Consider the following 27,842-nt stretch of genomic DNA (forward strand, 5'->3'; position numbering starts at 1 on the left):
ACCCATAACTTCACCTAACAATAACATAGACCTACTGTAGGACCCATAACTTCACCTAACAATAACATAGACCTACTGTAGGACCCATAACTTCACCTAACAACAACATAGACCTACTGTAGGACCCATAACTTCACCTAACAATAACATAGACCTACTGTAGGACCCATAACTTCACCTAACAACATAGACCTACTGTAGGACCCATAACTTCACCTAACAAAAACACATACCTACTGTAGGACCCATAACTTCACCTAACAACAACAACATAGACTTACTGTAGGACCCATAACTTCACCTAACAACAACATAGACCTACTGTAGGACCCATAACTTCACCTAACAACATAGACCTACTGTAGGACCCATAACTTCACCTAACAACAACATATACCTACTGTAGGACCCATAACTTCACCTAACAATAACAGACCTACTGTATGACCCATAACTTCACCTAACAACATAGACCTACTGTAGGACACATAACTTCACCTAACAACATAGACCTACTGTAGAACCCATAACTTCACCTAACAATAACATAGTCCTACTGTAGGACCCATAACGTCACCTAAGAACAACATAGACCTACTGTAGGACCCATAACTTCACCTAACAACATAGACCTACTGTAGGACCCATAACTTCACCTAACAACAAAATAGACCTACTGTGGGACCCATAACTTCACCTAACAACAACATAGACCTACTCTAGGACCCATAACTTAACCTAACAACAACATAGACCTACTGTAGGACCCATAACTTCACCTAACAACAACATAGACCTACTGTAGGACCCATAACTTCACCTAACAATAACACAGACCTACTGTAGGACCCATAACTTCACCTAACAACATAGACCTACTGTAGGACCCATAACTTCACCTAACAATAACATAGACCTACTGTAGGACCCATAACTTCACCTAACAACAACATAGACCTACTGTAGGACCCATAACTTCACCTAACAACAACATAGACCTACTGTAGGACCCATAACTTCACCTAACAATAACAGACCTACTGTAGGACCCATAACTTCACCTAACAATAACATAGACCTACTGTAGGACCCATAACTTCACCTAACAACATAGACCTACTGTAGGACCCATAACTTCACCTAACAACAACAATACCTACTGTAGGACCCATAACTTCACCTAACAACATAGACCTACTGTAGGACCCATAACTTCACCTAACAACAACATAGACCTACTGTAGGACCCATAACTTCACCTAACAACATAGACCTACTGTAGGACCCATAACTTCACCTAACAACATATACCTACTGTAGGACCCATAACTTCACCTAACAACAACATAGACCTACTGTAGGATCCTAACAACAACATAGACCTACTTTAGGACCCATAACTTCACCTAACAATAACAGACCTACTGTAGGACACATAACTTCACCTAACAACAACATAGACCTACTGTAGGACCCATAACTTCACCTAACAACAACATAAACCTACTGTAGGACCCATAACTTCACCTAACAACAACATAGACCTACTGTAGGACCCATAACTTCACCTAACAACAACATAGACCTACTGTAGGACCCATAACTTCACCTAACAATAACATAGACCTACTGTAGGACCCATAACTTCACCTAACAACAACATAGACCTACTGTAGGTCCCATAACTTCACCTAACAATAACAGACCTACTGTAGGACCCATAACTTCACCTAACAACATAGACCTACTGTAGGACACATAACTTCACCTAACAACATAGACCTACTGTAGAACCCATAACTTCACCTAACAATAACATAGTCCTACTGTAGGACCCATAACTTCACCTAAGAACAACATAGACCTACTGTAGGACCCATAACTTCACCTAACAACATAGACCTACTTTAGGACCCATAACTTCACCTAACAACAAAATAGACCTACTGTGGGACCCATAACTTCACCTAACAACAACATAGACCTACTGTGGGACCCATAACTTCACCTAACAACAACATAGACCTACTCTAGGACCCATAACTTAACCTAACAACAACATAGACCTACTCTAGGACCCATAACTTCACCTAACAACAAAATAGACCTACTGTAGGACCCATAACTTCACCTAACAACAACATAGACCTACTTTAGAACCCATAACTTAACCTAACAACAACATAGACCTACTGTAGGACCCATAACTTCACCTAACAATAACATAGACCTACTGTAGGACCCATAACTTCACCTAACAACAACATAGACCTACTGTAGGACCCATAACTTCACCTAACAATAACATAGACCTACTGTAGGACCCATAACTTCACCTAACAACATAGACCTACTGTAGGACCCATAACTTCACCTAACAAAAACACATACCTACTGTAGGACCCATAACTTCACCTAACAACAACAACATAGACTTACTGTAGGACCCATAACTTCACCTAACAACAACATAGACCTACTGTAGGACCCATAACTTCACCTAACAACATAGACCTACTGTAGGACCCATAACTTCACCTAACAACAACATATACCTACTGTAGGACCCATAACTTCACCTAACAATAACAGACCTACTGTATGACCCATAACTTCACCTAACAACATAGACCTACTGTAGAACCCATAACTTCACCTAACAATAACATAGTCCTACTGTAGGACCCATAACGTCACCTAAGAACAACATAGACCTACTGTAGGACCCATAACTTCACCTAACAACATAGACCTACTGTAGGACCCATAACTTCACCTAACAACAAAATAGACCTACTGTGGGACCCATAACTTCACCTAACAACAACATAGACCTACTCTAGGACCCATAACTTAACCTAACAACAACATAGACCTACTGTAGGACCCATAACTTCACCTAACAACAACATAGACCTACTGTAGGACCCATAACTTCACCTAACAATAACACAGACCTACTGTAGGACCCATAACTTCACCTAACAACATAGACCTACTGTAGGACCCATAACTTCACCTAACAATAACATAGACCTACTGTAGGACCCATAACTTCACCTAACAACAACATAGACCTACTGTAGGACCCATAACTTCACCTAACAACAACATAGACCTACTGTAGGACCCATAACTTCACCTAACAATAACAGACCTACTGTAGGACCCATAACTTCACCTAACAATAACATAGACCTACTGTAGGACCCATAACTTCACCTAACAACATAGACCTACTGTAGGACCCATAACTTCACCTAACAACAACAATACCTACTGTAGGACCCATAACTTCACCTAACAACATAGACCTACTGTAGGACCCATAACTTCACCTAACAACAACATAGACCTACTGTAGGACCCATAACTTCACCTAACAACATAGACCTACTGTAGGACCCATAACTTCACCTAACAACATATACCTACTGTAGGACCCATAACTTCACCTAACAACAACATAGACCTACTGTAGGATCCTAACAACAACATAGACCTACTTTAGGACCCATAACTTCACCTAACAATAACAGACCTACTGTAGGACACATAACTTCACCTAACAACAACATAGACCTACTGTAGGACCCATAACTTCACCTAACAACAACATAAACCTACTGTAGGACCCATAACTTCACCTAACAACAACATAGACCTACTGTAGGACCCATAACTTCACCTAACAACAACATAGACCTACTGTAGGACCCATAACTTCACCTAACAATAACATAGACCTACTGTAGGACCCATAACTTCACCTAACAACAACATAGACCTACTGTAGGTCCCATAACTTCACCTAACAATAACAGACCTACTGTAGGACCCATAACTTCACCTAACAACATAGACCTACTGTAGGACCCATAACTTCACCTAACAACATAGACCTACTTTAGGACCCATAACTTCACCTAACAACAAAATAGACCTACTGTGGGACCCATAACTTCACCTAACAACAACATAGACCTACTGTGGGACCCATAACTTCACCTAACAACAACATAAACCTACTCTAGGACCCATAACTTAACCTAACAACAACATAGACCTACTCTAGGACCCATAACTTCACCTAACAACAAAATAGACCTACTGTAGGACCCATAACTTCACCTAACAACAACATAGACCTACTTTAGAACCCATAACTTAACCTAACAACAACATAGACCTACTGTAGGACCCATAACTTCACCTAACAATAACATAGACCTACTGTAGGACCCATAACTTCACCTAACAACATAGACCTACTTTAGGACCCATAATTTCACCTAACAACAACATAGACCTACTGTAGGACCCATAACTTCACCTAACAACAACATAGACCTACTGTAGGACCCATAACTTCACCTAACAACATAGACCTACTGTGGGACCCATAACTTCACCTAACAACAACATAGACCTACTCTAGGACCCATAACTTAACCTAACAACAACATAGACCTACTCTAGGACCCATAACTTCACCTAACAACAAAAAAAACCTACTGTAGGACCCATAACTTCACCTAACAACAACATAGACCTACTGTAGAACCCATAACTTAACCTAACAACAACATAGACCTACTGTAGGACCCATAACTTCACCTAACAATAACATAGACCTACTGTAGGACCCATAACTTCACCTAACAACAACATAGACCTACTCTAGGACCCATAACTTAACCTAACAACAACATAGACCTACTGTAGGACCCATAACTTCACCTAACAACAACATAGACCTACTGTAGGACCCATAACTTCACCTAACAACATAGACCTACTGTAGGACCCATAACTTCACCTAACAATAACATAGACCTACTGTAGGACCCATAACTTCACCTAACAATAACACAGACCTACTGTAGGACCCATAACTTCACCTAACAATAACATAGACCTACTGTAGGACCCATAACTTCACCTAACAACAACATAGACCTACTGTAGGACCCATAACTTTACCTAACAACATAGATCTACTGTAGAACCCATAACTTCTCCTAACAACATAGACCTACTGTAGGACCCATAACTTCACCTAACAACAAAATAGACCTACTGTGGGACACATAACTTCACCTAACAACAACATAGACCTACTGTAGGACCCATAACTTAACCTAACAACAACATAGACCTACTGTAGGACCCATAACTTCACCTAACAATACCATAGACCTATTGTAGGAACCATAACTTCACCTAACAACAACATAGACCTACTGTAGGACCCATAACTTCACCTAACAATAACATAGACCTACTGTAGGACCCATAACTTCACCTAACAACAACATAGACCTACTGTAGGACCCATAACTTCACCTAACAACAACGTAGACCTACTGTAGGATCCATAACTTCACCTAACAATAACATAGACCTACTGTAGGACCCATAACTTCACCTAACAACAACATAGACCCACTGTAGGACCCATAACTTCACCTAACAATAACATAGACCTACTGTAGGACCCATAACTTCACCTAACAACATAGACCTACTTTAAGACCCATAACTTCACCTAACATAGACCTACTGTAGGACCCATAACTTCACCTAACAACAACATAGACCTACTGTAGGACCCATAACTTCACCGGATATCTCGGGTCCGTTCAATGTATAGTTGAAGTCGGAAGTTTACATAAACTTAGGTTGGAGTATTTAAAACTCGTTTTTCAACCACTCTTGTTAACAAACTATAGTTTTGGCAAGTCGGTTAGGACATCTACTTTGTGCATGACACAAGTAATTTTTCCAATATTTGTTTACAGACAGATTATTTCACTTATAATTCACTGTATCACAATTCCAGTGGGTCAGAAGTTTACATACACTATGTTGACTGTGCCTTTAAACAGCTTTGAAAATTCCAGAAAATTATGTCATGGCTTTAGAAGCTTCTGATAGGCTAATTGACATCATTTGAGTCAATTGGAGAAGTACCTGTGGATGTATTTCAAGGCCTACCTTCAAACTCAGTGCCTCTTTGCTTGACATCATAGGAAAATCAAAAGAAATCAGCCATGACCTCAGAAAAAAATGTGTAGACCTCCACAAGTCTGGTTCATCCTTGGGAGCAATTTCCAAACGCCTGAAGGTACCACGTTCATCTGTACAAACAATAGTACGCAAGTATAAACACCATGGGACCACTCAGCTGTCACACCGCTCAGGAAGGAGACGCGTTCTGTCTCCTAGAGATGAACGTACTTTGGTGCGAAAAGTGCAAATCAATCCCAGAACAACAGCAAAGGACCTTGTGAAGATGCTGGAGGAAACAGGTACAGAAGTATCTATATCCACAGTAAAACGAGTCCTATATCGACATAACCTGAAAGGCCGCTCAGCAAGGAAGAAGCCACTGCTCCAAAACCGCCATAAAAAAGCCAGACTACGGTTTGCAACTAAAAAAGCCAGACTACGGGACAAAAAAAATAAAATAAAAAATAATAAATATATATATAAAGAAAAAAAATTATATAAATATTTAATCACTAAACTGTAAGTCGCTCTGGATAAGAGCGTCTGCTAAATGACTAAAATGTAAATGTAAATGTAAAGATCGTACTTTTTGGATAAATGTCCTCTGGTCTGATGAAACAGAAATAGAACTGTTTGGCCATAATGACCATCGCTATGTTTGGAGGAAAAAGGGGGACGCTTGCAAGCCGAAGAACACATTTTACATTTACATTTTAGTCATTTAGCAGACGCTCTTATCCAGAGCGACTTACAGTTAATGCATTTTTTTTTTTTTCATACCCCCTGTGGGAATCAAACCCATAACCCTGGCGTTGCAAACGTCATGCTCTATCAACTGAGCTACATCCCTGCCGGCCATTCCCTCCCCTACCCTGGACGACGTTGGGCCAATTGCGCGCCGCCCCTTTGGTCTCCCGGTCGCGGCCGGCTATGACAGAGCCTGGATTCGAACCAGGATCCCTAGTGGCACAGCCTTAGACCACTGCGCCACTCGGGAGATCACCATCCCAACCGCGAAGTACGGGGGTGGCAGCATCATGCTGTGGGGGTGCTTTGCTGCAGGAGGGACTGGTGCACTTCACAAAATAGATTGCATAATGAGGAAGGAAAATTATGTGGATATATTGAAGCAACATCTCAAGACATCAGTCAGGAAGTTAAAGCTTGGTCGCAAATGGTTTCCAAATGGACAATGACACCAAGCATACTTCCAAAGTTGTGCCAAAATGGATAAGGACAACAAAGTCAAGGTATTGGAGTGGCCATCACAAAGCCCTGACCTCAATCCTATAGAACATTTGTGGGCAGAACTGAAAAAGCGTGTGCGAGCAAGGAGGCCTACAAACCTGACTCCGTTACACCAGCTCTGTCAGGAGGAATGGGCCAAAATTCACCCAACTTATTGTGGGAAGCTTGTGGAAGGCTACCCGAAACGTTTGACCCAAGTTAAACAATTTAAAGTCAATGCTACCAAATACTAATTGAGTGTATGTAAACTTCTGACCCACTGGAAATGTAATGAAATAAATAAAAGCTGAAATAAATCACTATTATTATGACATTTCACATTCTTAAAATAAAGTGGTGATCCTAACTGACCTAAGACAGGGAATTTTTACTTGGATTAAATGTCAGTAATTGTGAAAAAACTGAGTTTAAATGTATTTGGCTAAGGTGTATGTAAACTTCTGACTTCAACTGTACGTGTGTAAAAATCAGACCGGACACAGGGCATGTAACCTCTGTTGCTCTTCAGACGCAAAAGGAGGAGGTGAAAAGGGAATTCACTCCAAAGCTAAGGACCTGTAGGACATAGCCATGACCTTAGTGGGCAAAGGCCGCATTTGGACGCAACGTCACCTTATGACTTAAGGAATAAAAACAGCAACACCTCCACCACAGGCATTCCTGTATTTCCACTAGATGTTATATCCCTGTATTGCTACAGCTGTATCATCAAAGGAATTATCTAAGTGACTTTCAGAGATGGCCAGTATATTTATTTTTATTTTTTTATTTCACCTTTATTTAACCAGGTAAGCCAGTTGAGAACAAGTTCTCATTTACAACTGCGACCTGGCCAAGATAGATTTTTCTGTCTCCTGAGTGGTACAGTGGTCTAAGACACTGCATCGCAGTGCTAACTGTGCCACTAGAGATCCTGGTTCGAATCCAGGCTCTGTCGCAGCCGGCCGCGACCGGGAGACTCATGGGCGGCGCACAATTGGCCCAGCGTCGTCCAGGGTAGGGGAGGGAATGGCCGGCAGGGATGTAGCTCAGTTGATAGAGCATGGCGTTTGCAACGCCAGGGTTGTGGGTTCGTTTCCCACGGGGGGCCAGTATAAAAAAATATATATATGTATTCACTAACTGTAAGTCGCTCTGGATAAGAGCGTCTGCTAAATGACTAAAATGTAAATGTATAAAGCAAAGCAGTGCGACAAAAACAACAACACAGAGTTACATATGGGGTAAAAAAACATAAAGTCAGAAAATATATATACAGTGTGTGCAAATGTAGCAAGTTATGGAGGTAAGGCAATAAATAGGCTATAGTGCAAAATAATTACAATTAGTATTAACACTGGAATGCTAGATGTGCAAGAGATTATGTGCAAATAGAGATACTGGGGTGCAAAAGAAAAAAATAAATAACAATATAGGGATGAGGTAGTTGGGTGGGCTAATTTCAGATGGGCTGTGTACAGGTGCAGTGATCGGTAAGCTGCTTTGACAACGGATGCTTAATGTCAGTGAGGGAGATAAGTGTCTCCAGCTTCAGAGATTTTTGCAATTCGTTCCAGTCATTGGCAGCAGAGAACTGGAAGGAATGGCGGCCAAAGGAGGTGTTGGCTTTGGGGATGACCAGTGAGATATACCTGCTGGAGCGCAGACTACGGGTGGGTGCTGCTATGGTGACCAATGAGCTAAGATAAGGCGGGGATTTGCCTAGCAGTGATTTATAGATGGCCTGGAGCCAGTGGGTTTCAGAGATGCCTAGTAGTGATTTATAGATGGCCTGGAGCCAGTGGGTTTCAGAGGTGGCCAGCAGTGATTTATAGATGGCCTGGAGCCAGTGGGTTTGACCACGAACATGTAGTGAGGACCAGCCAACAAGAGCGTACAGGTCACAGTGGTGGGTAGTGTATGGGGCTTTGGAGACAAAACGGATGGCACTGTGATATTAATTAATCGACAAAGAGACCAAAGATAACTCTGATGGAGCTGCAAAGCTCCACAGCAGAGATTGGAGAATCTGTCCATAGGACCACTTTAGGCCGTACACTCCAAAGAGCTGGGCTTTACGGAAGAGTGGCCAGAAAAAAAGCCATTGCTTGAAGAAACAAATAAGCAAACATGTTTGGTGTTCACCAAAAGGAATGTGTGAGACTCCCCATACATATGGAAGAAGGTACTCTGGTCAGATGAGACAAAAATTGAGCTTGACCATCTCAATTGGGTTGAGGTCGGGGGATTGTGGAGGCCAGGTCATCTGCCCTTACCTAGAGGTGTGTTGGGTCTTTGTCCTGTTGAAAAACAAATGATAGTCCCACTAAGATCAAACCAGATGGGATGGCGTACCGCTGCAGAATGCTGTGGTAGCCATGCTGGTCAAGTGTGCCTTGAATTTTTTAATAAATCACACAGTGTCACCAGCAAAGCACCCCCACACCATAACACCACCTCCTCCATGCTTTACGGTGGGAAATACACATGCGGAGATCATCCGTTCACCAACACTCTCAAGGTTGTCACAGGTTGTCCTGGGTGCACGTTTTTTTTAGTTTTTGCTTTCGCACTACACAGCTGATTGCTTTGTTGCTTGCTGATTGGATTTTGGGGGGTCTGTATCATTTATTTTACACAATATGCCTACCACTTTAAAGATGCTAAATATTTTTTTCATTGTGAAACAAACAAGAAATAAGACAAAAAAAACAGAACTTGAGTGTGCATAACTATTCACCCCCCCAAAGTCAATACTTTGTAGAGACACCTTTTGCAGCAATTACAGCTGCAATTCTCTTGGGGTATGTCTCTATAAGCTTGGCACATCTAGCCACTGGGATTTTTTGCCCATTCTTCAAGGCAAAACTGCTCCTTCAAGTTGGATGGGTTCTGCTGTTGTACAGCAATCTTTAAGTCATACCACAGATTCTCAATTGGATTGAGGTCTGGGCTTTGACTAGGCCATTCCAAGACATTTAAATGTTTCCCCTTCAACCACTCGAGTGTTGCTTTAGCAGTATGCTTAGGGTCATTGTCCTGCTGGAAGGTGAACCTCCGTCCCAGTCTTAAACCTCTGGAAGACTGAAACAGGTTTCCCTCAAGAATTTCCCTGTATTTAGCGCCATCCATCATTCCTTCAATTCTGACCAGTTTCCCAGTCCCTGCTGATGAAAAACATCCCCACAGCATGATGCTGCCATCACCATGCTTCACTGTGGGGATGGTGTTCTCGGGGTGAAGAGAGGTGTTGGGTTTGCGGCAGACATTTTCCTTGATGGCCAAAAAGCTCAATTTTAGTCTCATCTGACCAGAGTACCTTCTTCCATATGTTTAGGGAGTCTCCCACATGGCTTTTGGCGAACACCAAACATGTTTGCTTATTCTTTAAGCAATGGCTTTTTTCTGGCCACTCTTCCGTAAAGCTCAGCTCTGTGGAGTGTACGGCTTAAAGTGGTCCTATGGACAGATACTCCAATCTCTGCTGTGGAGCTTTGCAGCTCCTTCAGGGTTATTTTTGGTCTCTTTGTTGCCTCTCTGATTAATGCCCTCCTTGCCTGCTCCGTGAGTTTTGGTGGGCGGCCCTCTCTTGGCAGGTTTGTTGTGGTGCCATATTCTTTCAATTTTTTTATAATGGATTTAATGGTGCTCCGTGGGATGTTCAAAGTTTCTGATATTTTTTTATAACCCAACCCTGATCTGTACTTCTCCACAACTTTGTCCCTGACCTGTTTGGAGAGCTCCTTGGTCTTCATGGTGCCGCTTGCTTGGTGGTGCCCCTTGCTTAGTGGTGTTGCAGACTATGGGGCATTTCAGAACAGGTGTATATATTATGAGATCATGTTACACTTAGATTGCACACAGGTGGACTTTATTTAACTAATTATGTGACTTCTGAAGGTAATTGGTTGCACCAGATCTTATTTAGGGGCTTCATAGCAAAGGGGGTGAATACATATACACGCACCACTTTTTTGTTATTAATTTTTTTGAATTTCTTGAAACAAGTAATTTTTTTCATTTCACTAAACCAATGTTGACTATTTTGTGTATGTCCATCACATGAAATCCAAATAAAATTCAACTTAAATTACAGGTTGTAATGCAACAAAGTAGGAAAAACGCCCAGTGGGATGAATACTTTTATACTCTGGCCCTACTGTACATCACTGGGGCCAAACTCTCTGCCATTCAGGACCTCTATACCAGACGGTGTCAGAGGAAGACCCTAGAAATTGTCAAAGACTCCAGCCACCGAAGTGACGGGCTGTACTCTCTGCTACCGCACAGCAAGCGGTACCGGAGCACCAGACTGTCTGGGACCAACAGGTTCCTGAACAGCTTTTACCCCAAAGCCATAAGAACAGTTCATCAAATGGCTACCGGACTATTTACATGAACACCCTTTATTATTTATTAATTTATCCCCAAATAATGCACTCCCTCTCTTGCTAGACTCTACCCACACACTCACACACACTACTAGTGTTGCACGGTACCACGGGAATATCACGGTAGCAAAACATCATGATACACTACATAACCAAAAGTATGTGGACACCTGCTGGTCGAACACCTCACTCCAAAATCATGGGCATTAATATGGAGTTGGTTCCCACTTTGCTGCTATAACAGCCTCCACTCTTCTGGGAAGGCTTTCCACTAGATGTTGGAACATTGCTGCGGGGACTTGCTTCCATTCAGCCACAAGAGCATTAGTGAGGTCGGGCTCTGACGTTGGGCGATTAGGCCTGGCTCGCAGTCGGTGTTCCAATTTATCCCAAAGGTGTTCGATGGGGTTGAGGTCAGGGCTCTGTGCAGGCAAGTCAAGTTCTTCCACACCGATCTCAAGAAACCATTTCTGTTTGGACTTCTGCTTTGTCATGCTGAAATAGGAAAAGGCCTTCCCCAAACTGTTGCCACAAAGTTGGAAGCACAGAATCGTCTAGAACGTCATTGTATGCTGTAGCGTTAAGATTTCCCTTCACTGGAACTAAGGGGCCTAGCCCCAACCATAAAAAACTGACCCAGATCATTATTCCTCCTCCACCTAACATTACAGTTGGCACTACGCATTCGGGCAGATAGTGTTCTCATGGCATCCGCTAAACCCAGATTCGTCCTTCGGACTGCCAGATGGTGAAGCGTGATTCATCCCTCCAGAGAACGCGTTTCTACTGCTCCAGAGTCCAATGGCGGTGAGCTTTACACCACTCCAGCCGACGCTTGGCATTGAGCATGGTGATCTGGGGCATGTGTGCGACTGCTCGGCCATGGAAACCCATTTCATGAAGCTCCCGACCAACACTTCTTGTGACGTTGCTTCCAGAGGCAGTTTGGAACTCTTCAGCACTCTTCAGTAAGACCATTCTACTGCCAATGTTTGTCTATGGAGACTGCATGGCGGTGTGCTTGATTTCATACACCTGTCAGCAACGGTTGTGGCTGAAATAGCTGAATCCACTAATTTGATGGGGTGTCCACATACTTTTGTATATATTGTGTATTTGCGAATGCTCAACTAAAAAAAATCTTGGTCGACAAAACAGCCTATCGACCAAACAATCGACCAGTCGACTAGGGTCAGCCCTAAAAAAAATTAAAATTCATTTGCTGAATATTATACAATTACTTATCAACAGCTCCAACAATTTGACCCCCACAGGAAATCCTCACTGGCAGATATAGAAAGACCCATATACTGTATAGCCATTGATTATTTAAAAATATAATTTATAAATGCCTCAAATGTTTCAACTGTCTTACCCCATCAAAAAAGCCACACATCAATCAATCCACCAATCTGCAGTTCAAACAATAACAAAGCTGTCATTCTGCCTCTGTTTTGGTAATAAGATGATGGATGGGACTGGAGAAATGTAACTACTCTCAAAATCATAGACAGACCTATGGATGCAAGGACTGACCATCCATGATATCAACATTATAGTTTTAACCATGTTGAGGCGATACAGTGTTGGTTTACATTTACATTGTTTCTAAACATTGGAGTAAAAAAAGCTTATTTTGGGATCTGATGGGGTACGACAGTTGAACTAAGCTTATGAGGCATGTGTTATATTCTTCAAGAATGTAAATAATTTAAAAGTCCAAATATGGATGTAGCAACTGCAGATTTCCCCTTTAACACCACACATCAGTTCAACAACTGCAGAGTTTGTGCCTCTGTTTTTAAGACAGTACTTACTAGTGTTAATCAGGGCTCGGTTTCTCAAAAGCATCTTACTGCTTAGTTCATCATTAGAACCATTGGATGCCTTAAGATGCCTTTGGGAACCCGGAACCAGATATCCAGTTTCCTCCTCCTCCTCTTTCACTCCAAAGACTGCTTCCTCCTCTTCTTTCACTGTAACATCCTCTTCCTCTTTCACTCTGAACGCGTCTTCCTCTTCTTTCACTGTAACATCCTCCTCCTCTTTCACTCTGAACGCGTCTTCCTCTTCTTTCACTGTAACGTCTTTCTCTTCTTCTTTCACGGTAACAGCTTCACCCTCTACTTGTTTTTGTATTGTAACATCCTCCTCTTCCTCCTCCTCTTTCACTAGAGCTTCTTTCTCCGTCCAGCAGACCTCCTCTTCTTTAGCAGGAGGAGAGTAGCTTAGTGACCTCATGGTCGGGGATGTTAGCTAGCTAGGCTAGTGCTAACTTAACCAGCCAGCTAGCTGACCAATAACAACAACACCGTAAATATGAAATTAAATGGGATAACTAACTAGACGACAGAAGTGGGTTTAAAACACAGTGGCTAATATACACGAAAGCGTCTAAAGAGCTTTATTGGTTGGGCTATTTTGTCTAGCAAGCTACCGAGGTGTCTGACTAACTGTTGCTGCTGTTGAAAGAAGCGTCCCGTCCACTAGATTATACGTCACACTAGCAGCACAGCCTTAAAGTCCCACATCGCCATCTGCTGACTGGAGTGGGTAACGAAGTTGAGTAAAATGTAGATTTTATTTTCAGACAAAAGGTTAAAGGGTAGGAAGCATGAGTTTTTACTCACGAATGTAACAACACAGTGTGGTTAAAGACTTAGGAACTTAGTTGTAGTCACGATCTGGTTACCTATTAAGTTCAAACAGTTATGTTTTTGCGTTATTACACATTTATTAACTTATTTCCAGATATCTTCTAAACTACCCACAATGCACTATTTCTCAACGTCATATGGAGGATCTACTCTGTGCTACCGAGTTTGTATGCTAGCTCGGTAGCTAGCTCAAGCTTGCAAACGTTAGCCACACCTCATGTTTTTCATGCACTGTGTGGTTGTGTTATCTAGTGTGAACCTGTTACCACAATAGGCTCTGGTGCCTTCTTGCCGTGGGCTCAAAACCAAAGAGAAAATCAGACCTGGCAGTGACATACTAGACCCTGGCAGTAAATCTAATACTTAGGTGCTTTAAGTCATGCATGAAAGGTCTGGGGTGGTTCCGTGGTTATAAGTTACTGACCTAAAACTCACTAGTTTATATAACTCTCGTCTTGCTAAAACTCACTAGCTTCTAGAACTCTGGTCTTCCTAAAACTCACTAGCTTCTAGAACTCTGGTCTTCCTAAAACTCACTAGCTTCTAAAACTCATTGGCTTCTAGAACTCTTGTCTTCCTAAAACTCATTAGCTTCTAGAACTCTGGTCTTCCTAAAACTCACTAGCTTCTAGAACTCTGGTCTTCCTAAAACTCATTAGCTTCTAGAACTCTCGTCTTCCTAAAACTCACTAGCTTCTAGAACTCTGGTCTTCCTAAAACTCATTAGCTTCTAGAACTCTCGTCCCCTTGGAACGAGCCCAAACAAAACTCATCTCCAATACAGAAAAACGTGCAGTCAAAATAAATTGTGATCCATGACAACGCACTGGCTAAATGCAAAACACAAATCCTTTTGACTGCCCACCCTTGAGACAATCAGCAACCAAGTTGTCCTTACCACGGACATGTCTAATTTCAAGAGGAAACTCCTGCAATATCCGTAGTAACTTTCCACCTCACTGCGGAGCTTCTCTAACTTTTCAGGGTTCACTCGATAGGCATGTTGTTGGATCGGGGCCGAGTCCCCAATGTCATGCTCTAGTACATTTGGGTTGGCACATCTGAGAATGAACCCTGATATTCTACAAGCAGTGCAACAATGTCAATATAATTGTACCCCAAAATGGTCAGTTCGTTGCATAAATTATGATTACTAAATGTTGCATGAATTGTAAATATAAAATATCAACACCAAATGATCACCCCTTTGTTAATATGTATTGGCAATAATTCACTTAATGGTGAGGCATTGAATAATTAAAAATGTATATTTTGTCAGGCTGGATGTTTGAAATATGAGTAGGTTATTTGAGTCATGCTTCTTCAGTAGTGGAATAAAGACAAGTAGCACTTGAATGTTGTAAAGAAATACTGGAGTGATGTAAGATTGTTAATAAAACTGATTATAGACCAATTTATTATACTGCGTCCATGTTTATAGGCTGCAAGTACGTTGACATTAAGTTGTTGTCAAGTCGTTGAAAAAACGACCTGAAAATACATATTTTCAACTAAAACCGAATGTAAACTCAGCAACAAAAAAAGTCCTCTCACTGTCAACTGCGTTTATTTTCAGCAAAACTTAACATGTGTAAATATTTGTATGAACATAACAAGATTCAACAACTGAGACATAAACTGAACAAGTTCCACACACAAATAATGTGTCCCTGGGGGGGGGGTCAAAATCAAAAGTAACAGTCAGTATCTGGTGTGGCCACCAGCTGCATTAAGTACTGCAGTGCATCTCCTCCTCATGGACTGCACCAGATTTGCCAGTTCTTGCTGTGAGATGTTACCCCACTCTTCCACCAAGGCACATACAAGTTCCCGGACATTCCTGGGGGGAATTGCCCTAGCCCTCACCCTCCGATCCAACAGGTCCCAGACGTGCTCAATGGGATTGAGATCCGGGTTCTTCACTGGCCATGACAGAACACTGACATTCCTGTCTTGCAGGAAATCACGCACAGAATGAGCAGTATGGCTGGTGGCATTGTCATGTCAGGATGAGCCTGCAGGAAGGGTACCACATGAGGGAGGATGCCTCCTTGCAGCATGCATAAGGCACGTTCACGCAGATGAGCAGGGACCCTGGGCATATTTCTTTTGGTGTTTTGCAGAGTCAATAGTAGGCCTCTTTTGTGTCCTAAGTTTTCATAACTGTGACCTTAATTGCCTACCATCTGTAAGTCTTAACGACCGTTCCACAGGTGCATGTTCATTAATTATTTATGGTTCATTGAACAAGCATGGGAAACAGTGTTTAAACCCTTTACAATGAAGATCTGTGAAGTTATTTTGGATTTTTACAAATTATCTTTGAAAGACAGGGTCCTGAAAAAGGGACGTTTCTTTTTTTGCTGAGTTTATATTGGACATCAGGCATAGTCTTCTTTTCAATGTCTTTTCAATGACATTTTGCTACGTGGGAAACCTCAATGTCAAAACACAGTTTTAACATGTCCAAATCAATAACCAATATGCAAAAACAGTTTGTGATATATTGAAAACCGAAACCTAAACTGTACTATCTACACAAATGTGCCACAATAATCATATCAAAACAAGCACCTTATAAACTGCACAAGCACCAACAATAAGTCACTGATATCGATTATGGGGGAGATCAGGTTGTACCTGCTGTTGAAACTAACACAACTAAAAAAACACATGGAAATGGGAGATAACTTTTACCTCACTGGTTAGAGGACAACCTGCAGAAGACAGTCAGCTACATTTTGGAGGGATGCATTTACATTTATGGGTCGCTAAACAAAGGAACGCAACACTTATTTCATCGATATCACGTTGAAATCAATTGCGCAAGAGGGGGGAGATGAGGTCCTGTTAAAACGAATAGCTCATCACACGGAATCTGGGAATAATGTGTACATCACTGGTCAGAGGACAATTTGTAGAAAACAGCTAGCTACATTTTGAAGCGTTGCATTTTGATTCAAGTGGGTCGCCAACAAGGTAAGTGTAACACAACTTTTTTTTTCTTTCACTTTTTGTTAAATCACATAAATACTCTTTCAATTCAGAGCCTGGATTTTTCCCAGAGGCTAATATCCATATCATGCTGAAATAAATTGAACAGGGGGAAACATTTAGGGTTCTACATTGTGACATTATTAATTAAAGTACTCCTTCTACAATGTTAAAACATTCTACATTGTGACATTATTTCATTGATATCATGAAACAACTCATGTATGTATTTTCTGATGTTTGATCAGAGATCTTTTATCAAAGTATCTCTTGTCACATGATCACAGCTATATCATTTATCTCCTGCTAAATTGTTTCTCTCCTGTGTGTGTTCTCTGGTGTGATTTTAAATCTCTTAACCTAACAAAATTCTTTCTGCAGTCAGAGCAGTGATAAGGTTTCTCTCCTGTGTGTGTTCTCTGGTGTATCGTCAGATACACAGATGTACCAAAACTCTTCCCACATTGATCACAGCTATAAGGTTTCTCTCCTGTGTGTGTTCTCTGGTGTATCGTCAGATCACAAGATGCAACAAAACTCTTCCCACATTGAGTACAGCTATAAGGTTTCTCTCGTGCACTATCAGGGAGCTTGACTGAGTAAAACTCTTCCCACATTGATCACAGCTATAAAGTTTCTCTCCTGTGTGTGTTCTCTGGTGTGATTTTAAATCTCTTAAACTAACAAAAGTCTTTCCGCAGTCAGAGCAGTCGTAAGGTTTCTCTCCTGTGTGTGTTCTCTGGTGCACTATCAGGGAGCTTGACCGAGTAAAACTCCTCCCACATTGATCACAGCTAGAAGGTTTCTCTCCTGTGTGTACTCGCTGGTGTATTTTAAGTTCTGATGAAGACTTGCAACGTTTCCCACAGTCAGAGCAGCAGTGAGATTTCTTCCCAGTGGGTCTCAGATGGTTTTTCTTAAGGTGTTCTGATCTGGAGAGAGACCTTTCTGCCTCGTCAGCATCATGTTGTTGAGGCTCCCCAGAGGATCCACGATAGCCACGTCTCTCTCCTGTGTGAACGACAGTCAGACAGATGGTTAAAGAACCACAACAGCAGAAATACACTGTTTATTTGAGGTAAAAGGTGATACCCAGAGCGTACCCATTAAATTGTACAACAATTGACGTCTTAAATTATTTGACAATTGTCTTAAACAGTCAAGTGAGCAACAAGTCATTTTGTCATTTTTTCACATTAGTAGTAACATCGATGATTCTAGGCTAGAAATACGTTTAGTTGTTGAAATCCTAAGCAGAGTGCCAGACGGCTTTTACTCTCCAATATAGGACCCTTTCTGTGTTTGCTGCTTGTTGATATGCAAGACAATTTGGCTGTAGAAACTCCTCCATGCTAATGCAGAAATCGCTAGTTATGGATGTAGTATATCTGCATGGAGCAAAAATGGTGAGCAAAGATTTATATATCTGAACTCCTCCATGCTAATAACCTCTAGTTATGGATGTAGTATATCTGAACTCCTCCATGCTAATAACCTCTAGTTATGGATGTAGTATATCTGAACTCCTCCATGCTAATAACCTCTAGTTATGGATGTAGTATATCTGAACTCCTCCATGCTAATAACCTCTAGTTATGGATGTAGTATATCTGAACTCCTCCATGCTAATAACCTCTAGTTATGGATATAGTATATCTGAACTCCTCCATGCTAATAACCTCTAGTTATGGATGTAGTATATCTGAACTCCTCCATGCTAATAACCTCTAGTTATGGATGTAGTATATCTGTACTCCTCCATGCTAATAACCTCTAGTTATGGATGTAGTATATCTGAACTCCTCCATGCTAATAACCTCTAGTTATGGATGTAGTATATCTGAACTCCTCCATGCTAATAACCTCTAGTTATGGATGTAGTATATCTGAACTCCTCCATGCTAATAACCTCTAGTTATGGATGTAGTATATCTGAACTCCTCCATGCTAATAACCTCTAGTTATGGATGTAGTATATCTGCATGGAGGAACAATGGTGAGCGAAGATTTCACAATGTATTCTGAACATTACCACACATTATCAGAGCAAGATCGGGAGTGTTACTCAAGGAAACTCACATTAAGCTCCGTGTCGCTATTCACTAATTCACCACTAATTCAGTAAAATGCTCTTTGGCTACCTTTACACACTAAGTGTATGCCAAATTGGCCCATAACTTCATCTAACAATAACATACAGTACCAGTCAAAAGTTTAGACACAACTACTCATTCAAGGGTTGTTCTTTATTTTTACTATTTTCTACATTGTAGAACAATAGTGAAGACATCAAAACTATGAAATAACACATATGGAATCATGTAGTAACCAAAATAGTGTTAAACTAATATTTTAGATTCTTCAAAGTAGCCACCCCTTTGCCTTGATGACAACTTTGCACACTTGGCATTCTCTCAAGCAGCTTCATCTGGAATGCTTTTCCAACAGTCTTGAAGGAGTTCCCACATATGCTGAGCACTTGTTGGCTGCTTTTCCTTCACTCTGCGGTTCAACTCATCCCAAACCATCTCAATTGGGTTGAGGTCGGGGGATTGGGAGGCCAGGTCATCTGATGCAGCACTCCATCACTCTCCTTCTTGGTAAAATAGCCCTTACACAGCCTGGAGGTGTGTTGGGTCATTGTCCTGTTGAAAAGCAAAATGATAGTCCCACTAAGCCCAAACCAGATGGGATGGCGTATCACTGCAGAATGCTGTGGTAGCCATGCTGGTTAAGTGTGCCTTGAATTCTAAATAAATCACAGACAGTGTCACCATCAAAGCACCCCCACATCACCACACCTCCTCCTCCATGCTTCACGGTGGGAACTACACACGCGGAGATCATCCGTTCACCCACATCGCGTCGCACAAAGACACGGCGGTTGGAACCAAAAATCTCAATTTCCACCGGTCTAATGTCCATTGCTCGTGTTTCTTGGCCCAAGCAGATCTCTTCTTCTTATTGGTGTCCTTCAGTAGTGGTTTCTTTGTAGCAATTCAACCATGAAGGCCTGATTTACCCAGTCCCCTCTGAACAGTTGATGTTGAGATACGTCTGTGACTTGAAATCTGTGAAGTCTTTATTTGGGCTGCAATTTCTGAGGCTGGTAACTCTAATGAACTTATCCTCTGCAGCAGAGCTAACTCTGGGTCTTCCATTCCTGTGGCGGTCCTCATGAGAGCCAGTTTCATCATAGCGCTTTATGGTTTTTGCGACTGCACTTGAAGAAACTTTCAAAGTTCTTGAAATTTTCCGTATTGTCTGACCTTCATGTCTTAAAGTAATGATGGACTGTCGTTTCTCTTTGCTTATTTGAGCTGTTCTTGCCATAATATGGACTTGGTCTTTCACCAAATAGGGCTATCTTCTGTATACCAACCCTACCTTGTCACAACACAACTGATTGGCTCAAATGCATTAAGAAGGAAATAAATTCCACAAATTAACTTAAGGCACACCTGTTAATTGAAATGCATTCCAGGTGACTACCTCATGAAGCTGGTTGAGAGAATGCCAAGAGTGCAAAGCTGCCATCAAGGCAAAGGGTGGCTACTTTACATAATCTCTTTGTTTAACACTTTTTTTGTTACTACATGATTCCATATGTGTTATTTCATAGTTTTGATGTCTTCACTATTATTCTACAATGTAGAAAATAGTAAAAAATAAAGAAAAAACCCTTGAATGAGTAGGTGTGTCCAACTTTTGACTGGTAGTGTACATAGTGTACACTAACTGTAAGTCGCTCTGGATAAGAGCGTTTGCTAAATGACTCAAATGTAAATATACACATATAAATATACACAGACATATAGTGGTTAAGAGCGGTGTGCCAGTAACCGAAAGGTCGCTGGTTCTAATCCCCGAGCCGACTAGGTGAAAAATCTGTCGATGTGCCCTTCAGCAAGGCACTTAACCCTAATTGCTCCTGTAAGTCGCTCTGGATAAGAGCGTCTGCTAAATGACTTAAATGTAAATGTATTATTTTCCACTAACCCTACCACCTCTCCCCTAATTGCAGCAAACTAATGAACAACAACACTTAGGCTTCTACTTCCAACTTATACATACTATATACATTTTACGGACACAATCTATTTTACAATAGTTATATTTTGTTTGTTTTTTACATCACTGGGGTCAAGCTTCCTGCCATCCAGGACCTAGATACTAGGCATGTCAGAGGAAAATCGTCAAAGACTCCAGTCACCCAAGTCATAGACTGTTCTCTCTGCTACCGCACAGCAAGCGGTACCGGAGCGCCAAGTCTAGGACCAAAAGGCTCCTTAACAGCTTCTACCCCCAAGACTGCTGAACAATTAATCCCCTCCCTCCTTTGTTTTTACACTGCTGCTACTCGCTGTTTATCATCTAAGCACAGTCACTTTACCCCTACCGACATGTAGAAATTACCTGAACTAACCTGTACCCCAGCCCATTACCTCGGTACCGGTACCCCCTGTATATAGCCTCATTATTACCTGGACTAACCTGTACCCCAGCCCATTACCTCGGTACCGGTACCCCCTGTATATAGCCTCATTATTACCTGGACTAACCTGTACTCCAGCCCATTGACTCTGTACCGGTACCCCCTGTATATAGCCTCGTTATTACCTGAACTAACCTGTACCCCAGCACATTACCTCTGTACCGGTACCCCCTGTATATAGCCTCATTATTACCTGGACTAACCTGTACCCCAGCCCATTGACTCTGTACCGGTACCCCCTGTATATAGCCTCATTATTACCTGGACTAACCTGTACCCCAGCCCATTACCTCGGTACCGGTACCCCCTGTATATAGCCTCATTATTACCTGGACTAACCTGTACCCCAGCCCATTACCTCGGTACCGGTACCCCCTGTATATAGCCTCATTATTACCTGGACTAACCTGTACCCCGGCACATTACCTCAGTACCGGTACCCCCTGTATATAGCCTCATTATTACCTGGACTAACCTGTACCCCAGCACATTACCTCGGTACCGGTACCCCCTGTATATAGCCTCATTATTACCTGGACTAACCTGTACCCCAGCCCATTACCTCGGTACCGGTACCCCCTGTATATAGCCTCATTATTACCTGGACTAGCCTGTACCCCGGCACATTACCTCGGTACCGGTACCCCCTGTATATAGCCTCATTATTACCTGGACTAACCTGTACCCCAGCACATTACCTCGGTACCGGTACCCCCTGTATATAGCCTCATTATTACCTGGACTAACCTGTACCCCAGCCCATTACCTCGGTACCAGTACCCCCTGTATATAGCCTCATTATTACCTGGACTAACCTGTACCCCAGCCCATTACCTCGGTACCGGTACCCCCTGTATATAGCCTCATTATTACCTGGACTAACCTGTACCCCAGCCCATTACCTCGGTACCGGTACCCCCTGTATATAGCCTCATTATTACCTGGACTAACCTGTACCCCGGCACATTACCTCGGTACCGGTACCCCCTGTATATAGCCCCCAGCACATTACCTCGGTACCGGTACCCCCTGTATATAACCTCGAAGTCGCGAGAGTGTGACTCCCCATAGTATGCTGTACCAAAGTTGACTGACCCTTAAGGGAACTACACTGCCATAAATGCAAGGAAATCCTCACTGGCAGTTATAGAAAGACCCATATACTGTATAGCCATTGATTCTTGAAGAATATAACTTATAAATGCCTCAAATGTATTTCCCCATCAAAAACCAAAACATAAGCTTGTACAGTGGGGGAAAAAAGTATTTAGTCAGCCACCAATTGTGCAAGTTCTCCCACTTAAAAAGATGAGAAAGGCCTGTACTTTTCATCATAGGTACACGTCAACTATGACAGACTAATTGAGGAAAAAAATTCCAGAAAATCACATTGTAGGATTTTTTATGAATTTATTTGCAAATTATGGTGGAAAATAAGTATTTGGTCACATACAAACAAGCAAGATTTCTGGCTCTCACAGACCTGTAACTTCTTCTTTAAGAGGATCCTCTGTCCTCCACTCGTTACCTGTATTAATGGCACCTGTTTGAACTTGTTATCAGTATAAAAGACACCTGTCCACAACCTCAAACAGTCACACTCCAAACTCCACTATGGCCAAGACCAAAGAGCTGTCAAAGGACACCAGAAACAAAATTGTAGACCTGCACCAGGCTGGGAAGACTGAATCTGCAATAGGTAAGCAGGTTGGTTTGAAGAAATCAACTGTGGGAGCAATTATTAGGAAATGGAAGACATACAAGACCACTGATAATCTCCCTCGATCTGGGGCTCCACGCAAGATCTCACCCCGTGGGGTCAAAATGATCACAAGAACGGTGAGCAAAAATCCCAGAACCACACGGGGGGACCTAGTGAATGACCTGCAGAGAGCTGGGACCAAAGTAACAAAGCCTACCATCAGTAACACACTACGCCGCCAGGGACTCAAATCCTGCAGTGCCAGATGTGTCCCCCTGCTTAAGCCAGTACATGTCCAGGCCCGTCTGAAGTTTGCTAGAGTGCATTTGGATGATCCAGAAGAGGATTGGGAGAATGTCATATGGTCAGATGAAACCAAAATATAACTTTTTGGTAAAAACTCAACTCGTCGTGTTTGGAGGACAAAGAATGCTGAGTTGCATCCAAAGATCACCATACCTACTGTGAAGCATGGGGGTGGAAACATCATGCTTTGGGGCTGTTTGTCTGCAAAGGGACCAGGACGACTGATCCGTGTAAAGGAAAGAATGAATGGGGCCATGTATCGTGAGATTTTGAGTGAAAACCTCCTTCCATCAGCAAGGGCATTGAAGATGAAACGTGGCTGGGTCTTTCAGCATGACAATGATCCCAAACACACCGCCCGGGCAACGAAGGAGTGGCTTCGTAAGAAGCATTTCAAGGTCCTGGAGTGGCCTAGCCAGTCTCCAGATCTCAATCCCATAGAAAATCTTTGGAGGGAGTTGAAAGTCTGTGTTGCCCAGCGACAGCCCCAAAACATCACTGCTCTAGAGGAGATCTGCATGGAGGAATGGGCCAAAATACCAGCAACAGTTTGTGAAAACCTTGTGAAGACTTACAGAAAACGTTTGACCTGTGTCATTGCCAAAAAAGGGTATATAACAAAGTATTGAGAAACTTTTGTTATTGACCAAATACTTATTTTCCACCATAATTTGCTAATAAATTCATAAAAAATCCTACAATGTAATTTTCTGGATTTTTTTTCTCTCATTTTGTCAGTCATAGTTGACGTGAACCTATGATGAAAATTACAGGCCTCTCTCATCTTTTTAAGTGGGAGAACTTGCACAATTGGTGGCTGACTAAATACTTTTTTTCCCCACTGTATAATGCCACTGGTTGTAAACAAACACTGTATATCTTCAAAAACAGGTTAAAACTATGATTTTGACCTCATGGATGGCCAGTCCTTGTATTCATAGTGTAGTGAATTCAGGGGGTAGCCCTGAGCTGGACTCAAACCTGGGTCCAGAGACTGTCAAGCCAACACCTTATAACTGTTATACCAAGATGTCTGAACTTCTTGATGAGGTCGCTAGGTTTTGGGTTAAGGTTGCTACAATAACTTTCTCTATGAATTTGAGAGTGGTTACATTTCTCCAGCCCCCAATTTTGCTGCTGTTTAAAACCTAGGTTGCCCCTTTAAAAAAAGCCACACATCAATCAATCAACCAATCTGCAGTTCAAACAATAACAAAGCTGTCATTCCACCACTGTTTTGGTAATAAGATGAGGATGGGACTGGAGAAATGTAACTACTCTCAAAATCATAGACAGACCTATGGATGCAAGGACTGACCATCCATGATATCACCATTATAGTTTTAACCATGTTGAGGCGATACAGTGTTGGTTTACATTTACATTGTTTCTAAACATTGGAGTAAAAAAAGCTTATTTTGGGATCTGATGGGGTACGACAGTTGAACTAAGCTCATGAGGCATGTGTTATATTCTTCAAGAATCAATGGCTATATATAAATAATTTAAAAGTCCAAATATGGATGTAGCAACTGCAGATTTCACCTTTAACACCACACATCAGTTCAACAACTGCAGAGTTTGTGCCTCTGTTTTTAAGACAGTACTTACTAGTGTTAATCAGGGCCCGGTTTCTCAAAACCATCTTACTGCTAAGTTGATCATTAGAATCATTGGATGCCTTAAGATGCCTTTGGGAAAACGGAACCAGATATCCAGTTTCCTCCTCTTCTTCCTCCTCCTTTTTCGATGTGACAGTCATCTCCTCCTCCTCCTCTTTCACTCCAAAAACTGCTTCCTCCTCTTCTTTCACTGTAACGTCCTCCTCCTCTTTCACTCTGAACGCGTCTTCCTCTTCTTTCACTGTAACATCCTCCTCCTCTTTCACTCTGAACGCGTCTTCCTCTTCTTTCACTGTAACATCCTCCTCTTCTTTCACTCTGAACGCGTCTTCCTCTTCTTTCACTGTAACAACCTCCTCCTCTTTCACTCTGAACGCGTCTTCCTCTTCTTTCACTGTAACATCCTCCTCCTCTTTCACTCTGAACGCGTCTTCCTCTTCTTTCACTGTAACATCCTCCTCCTCTTTCACTCTGAACGCGTCTTCCTCTTCTTTCACTGTAACGTCCTCCTCCTCTTTCACTCTGAACGCGTCTTCCTCTTCTTTCACTGTAACATCCTCCTCCTCTTTCACTCTGAACGCGTCTTCCTCTTCTTTCACTCTGAACGCGTCTTCCTCTTCTTCTTTCACGGTAACAGCCTCACCCTCTACTTGTTTTTGTATTGTAACATCCTCCTCTTCCTCCTCCTCTTTCACTAGAGCTTCTTTCTCCGTCCAGCAGACCTCCTCTTCTTTAGCAGGAGGAGAGTAGCTTAGTGAGCTCATGGTCGGGGATGTTAGCTAGCTAGGCTAGTGCTAACTTAACCAGCCAGCTAGCTGACCAATAACAACAACACCGTAAATATGAAATTAAATGGGATAACTAACTAGACGACATAAGTGGGTTTAAAACACAGTGGCTAATATACACGAAAGCGTCTAAAGAGCTTTATTGGTTGGGCTATTTTGTCTAGCAAGCTACCGAGGTGTCTGACTAACTGTTGCTGCTGTTGAAAGAAGCGTCCCGTCCACTAGATTATACGTCACACTAGCAGCATAGCCTTAAAGTCCCACATCGCCATCTGCTGACTGGAGTGGGTAACGAAGTTGAGTAAAATGTAGATTTTATTTTCAGACAAAAAGTTAAAGCGTAGGAAGCATGAGTTTTTACTCACCAATGTAACAACACAGTGTGGTTAAAGACTTAGTACATTAGTTGTAGTCACGATCTGGTTACCTATAAGAACAAACAGTTATGTTTTTGCGTTATTACGTATTTATTCACTTATTTCCGGATATCTTCTAAACTACCAACAATGCATTATTTCTCAACGTCATATTGATGTGCTCTTTTTTTTGTATTGTTTAAAATATGTTTTCTTGAACAGTAACATGCATATTGGTCTACTCTGTGCTATCGAGTTTGAACGCTATCTCTGCAGCTAGCTCAAGCTGGCTAACGTTAGCCACACCTGGACTTGTGTGGCTAAAGACTTGAACTAACCCAAGATAGACCAGAGCCTGTCGTTTCCGATGGGAGCAAATTAATCATAGTGGGCATAACAAGCAAGGAGGTGGGCAGAGCCAAGCAGGAGCAAGAGAGGTCCTATTGGCGCGTTCTAGCATTTATTTGCATATCTCCGTTAGGGAACGCCTACTCTGCAATAACTCAATTCGCCCTTGCACTCCTTCTAAACAACACAATTATTTGAAAACTTTGGCAAAGGTTAAAGTCTACATAACGTAGTCCACCCTGTTTGACACAGATTCTAGTTTTGAAAATAGAAAACTGTATTGAGATCAAACGTTCATCATGAGAAAATTAGCATAATGTCGGCCAAAATCCATCTCGCTCCATCTTCTCCCACTTCCTGTCACTGCCGGCCACTTCCTTCCTTCTGTGTTTATTATAGATTCAAGTTTTGGAAACATAAAAACTGTATTGAGATTAAATGTTTAATCGAGGAGAAAATGTGCAGAATGTCTGACTCGATCTCCATCTTCTCCCGCCACTGGGCTTCCTCTCATCACCATATTTGGTAGTGAGCGGAAACGTCAACCGGATGCTTAACATTTATACATCAGGTGAAATATCTGGCTCATTGTTCTATCTGTGGTGTGGTTGTGTTATTAGGTGGTGGGCAGAAGCTGAAAAGAGCGAAGTTAATCGATGCCAGTCGAGGGAGGACCTGATTTTTGTATATGACAGTAAAATATTGTTATGATGACTATAACATTTGTTGGCACCTTCAATTCTTGCACATTTTCGAAAGACCGGCGTGGGGTTGAGACCGAGTCAAGACCGAGACCGGAAGGGGGACAAGGGGTCCGAGACCGAGACCGGGAGGGGGACAAGGGGTCCGAGACCGAGTCAAGACCGAGACCGGGAGGGGGACAAGGGGTCCGAGACCGAGTCAAGACCGAGACCGGGAGGGGGACAAGGGGTCCGAGACCGAGT

At 42.1% G+C, this 27,842-nt stretch overlaps 1 protein-coding gene across 1 annotated transcript; it reads right to left on the reverse strand.

Moving 5' to 3' along the window:
- Positions 1-15,839: 15,839 nt before the first annotated feature.
- On the reverse strand, positions 15,840-26,402 carry LOC311123579 (uncharacterized protein). The gene is made up of 2 exons (XM_084197819.1): positions 25,396-26,402; positions 15,840-18,292 (listed from the first exon to the last, which is right to left on the reverse strand). The coding sequence occupies exons 1-2, from the start codon at positions 26,168-26,170 to the stop codon at positions 17,796-17,798; spliced, it is 1,272 nt and encodes a 423-aa protein (XP_084053945.1). The 5' UTR covers positions 26,171-26,402; the 3' UTR covers positions 15,840-17,795.
- Between the last annotated feature and the right edge of the window lie 1,440 nt (positions 26,403-27,842).

The sequence above is a fragment of the Coregonus lavaretus genome, assembly GCF_964263955.1.
Source record: "Coregonus lavaretus genome assembly, contig: HAP1_SCAFFOLD_135, whole genome shotgun sequence".
Taxonomy (NCBI): Eukaryota; Metazoa; Chordata; class Actinopteri; order Salmoniformes; family Salmonidae; genus Coregonus; species Coregonus lavaretus.

Bases quoted from the DNA above. Each gene is read 5' to 3' on its own strand.
- LOC311123579 (XM_084197819.1), bottom strand. From the start codon at position 26,170: ATGAGCTCACTAAGCTACTCTCCTCCTGCTAAAGAAGAGGAGGTCTGC. The intron at 18,293-25,395 runs GTAAGTACTGTC...TCGTTCACACAG, and splicing joins CCGGGCCCTGATTAACACTA to GAGAGAGACGTGGCTATCGT.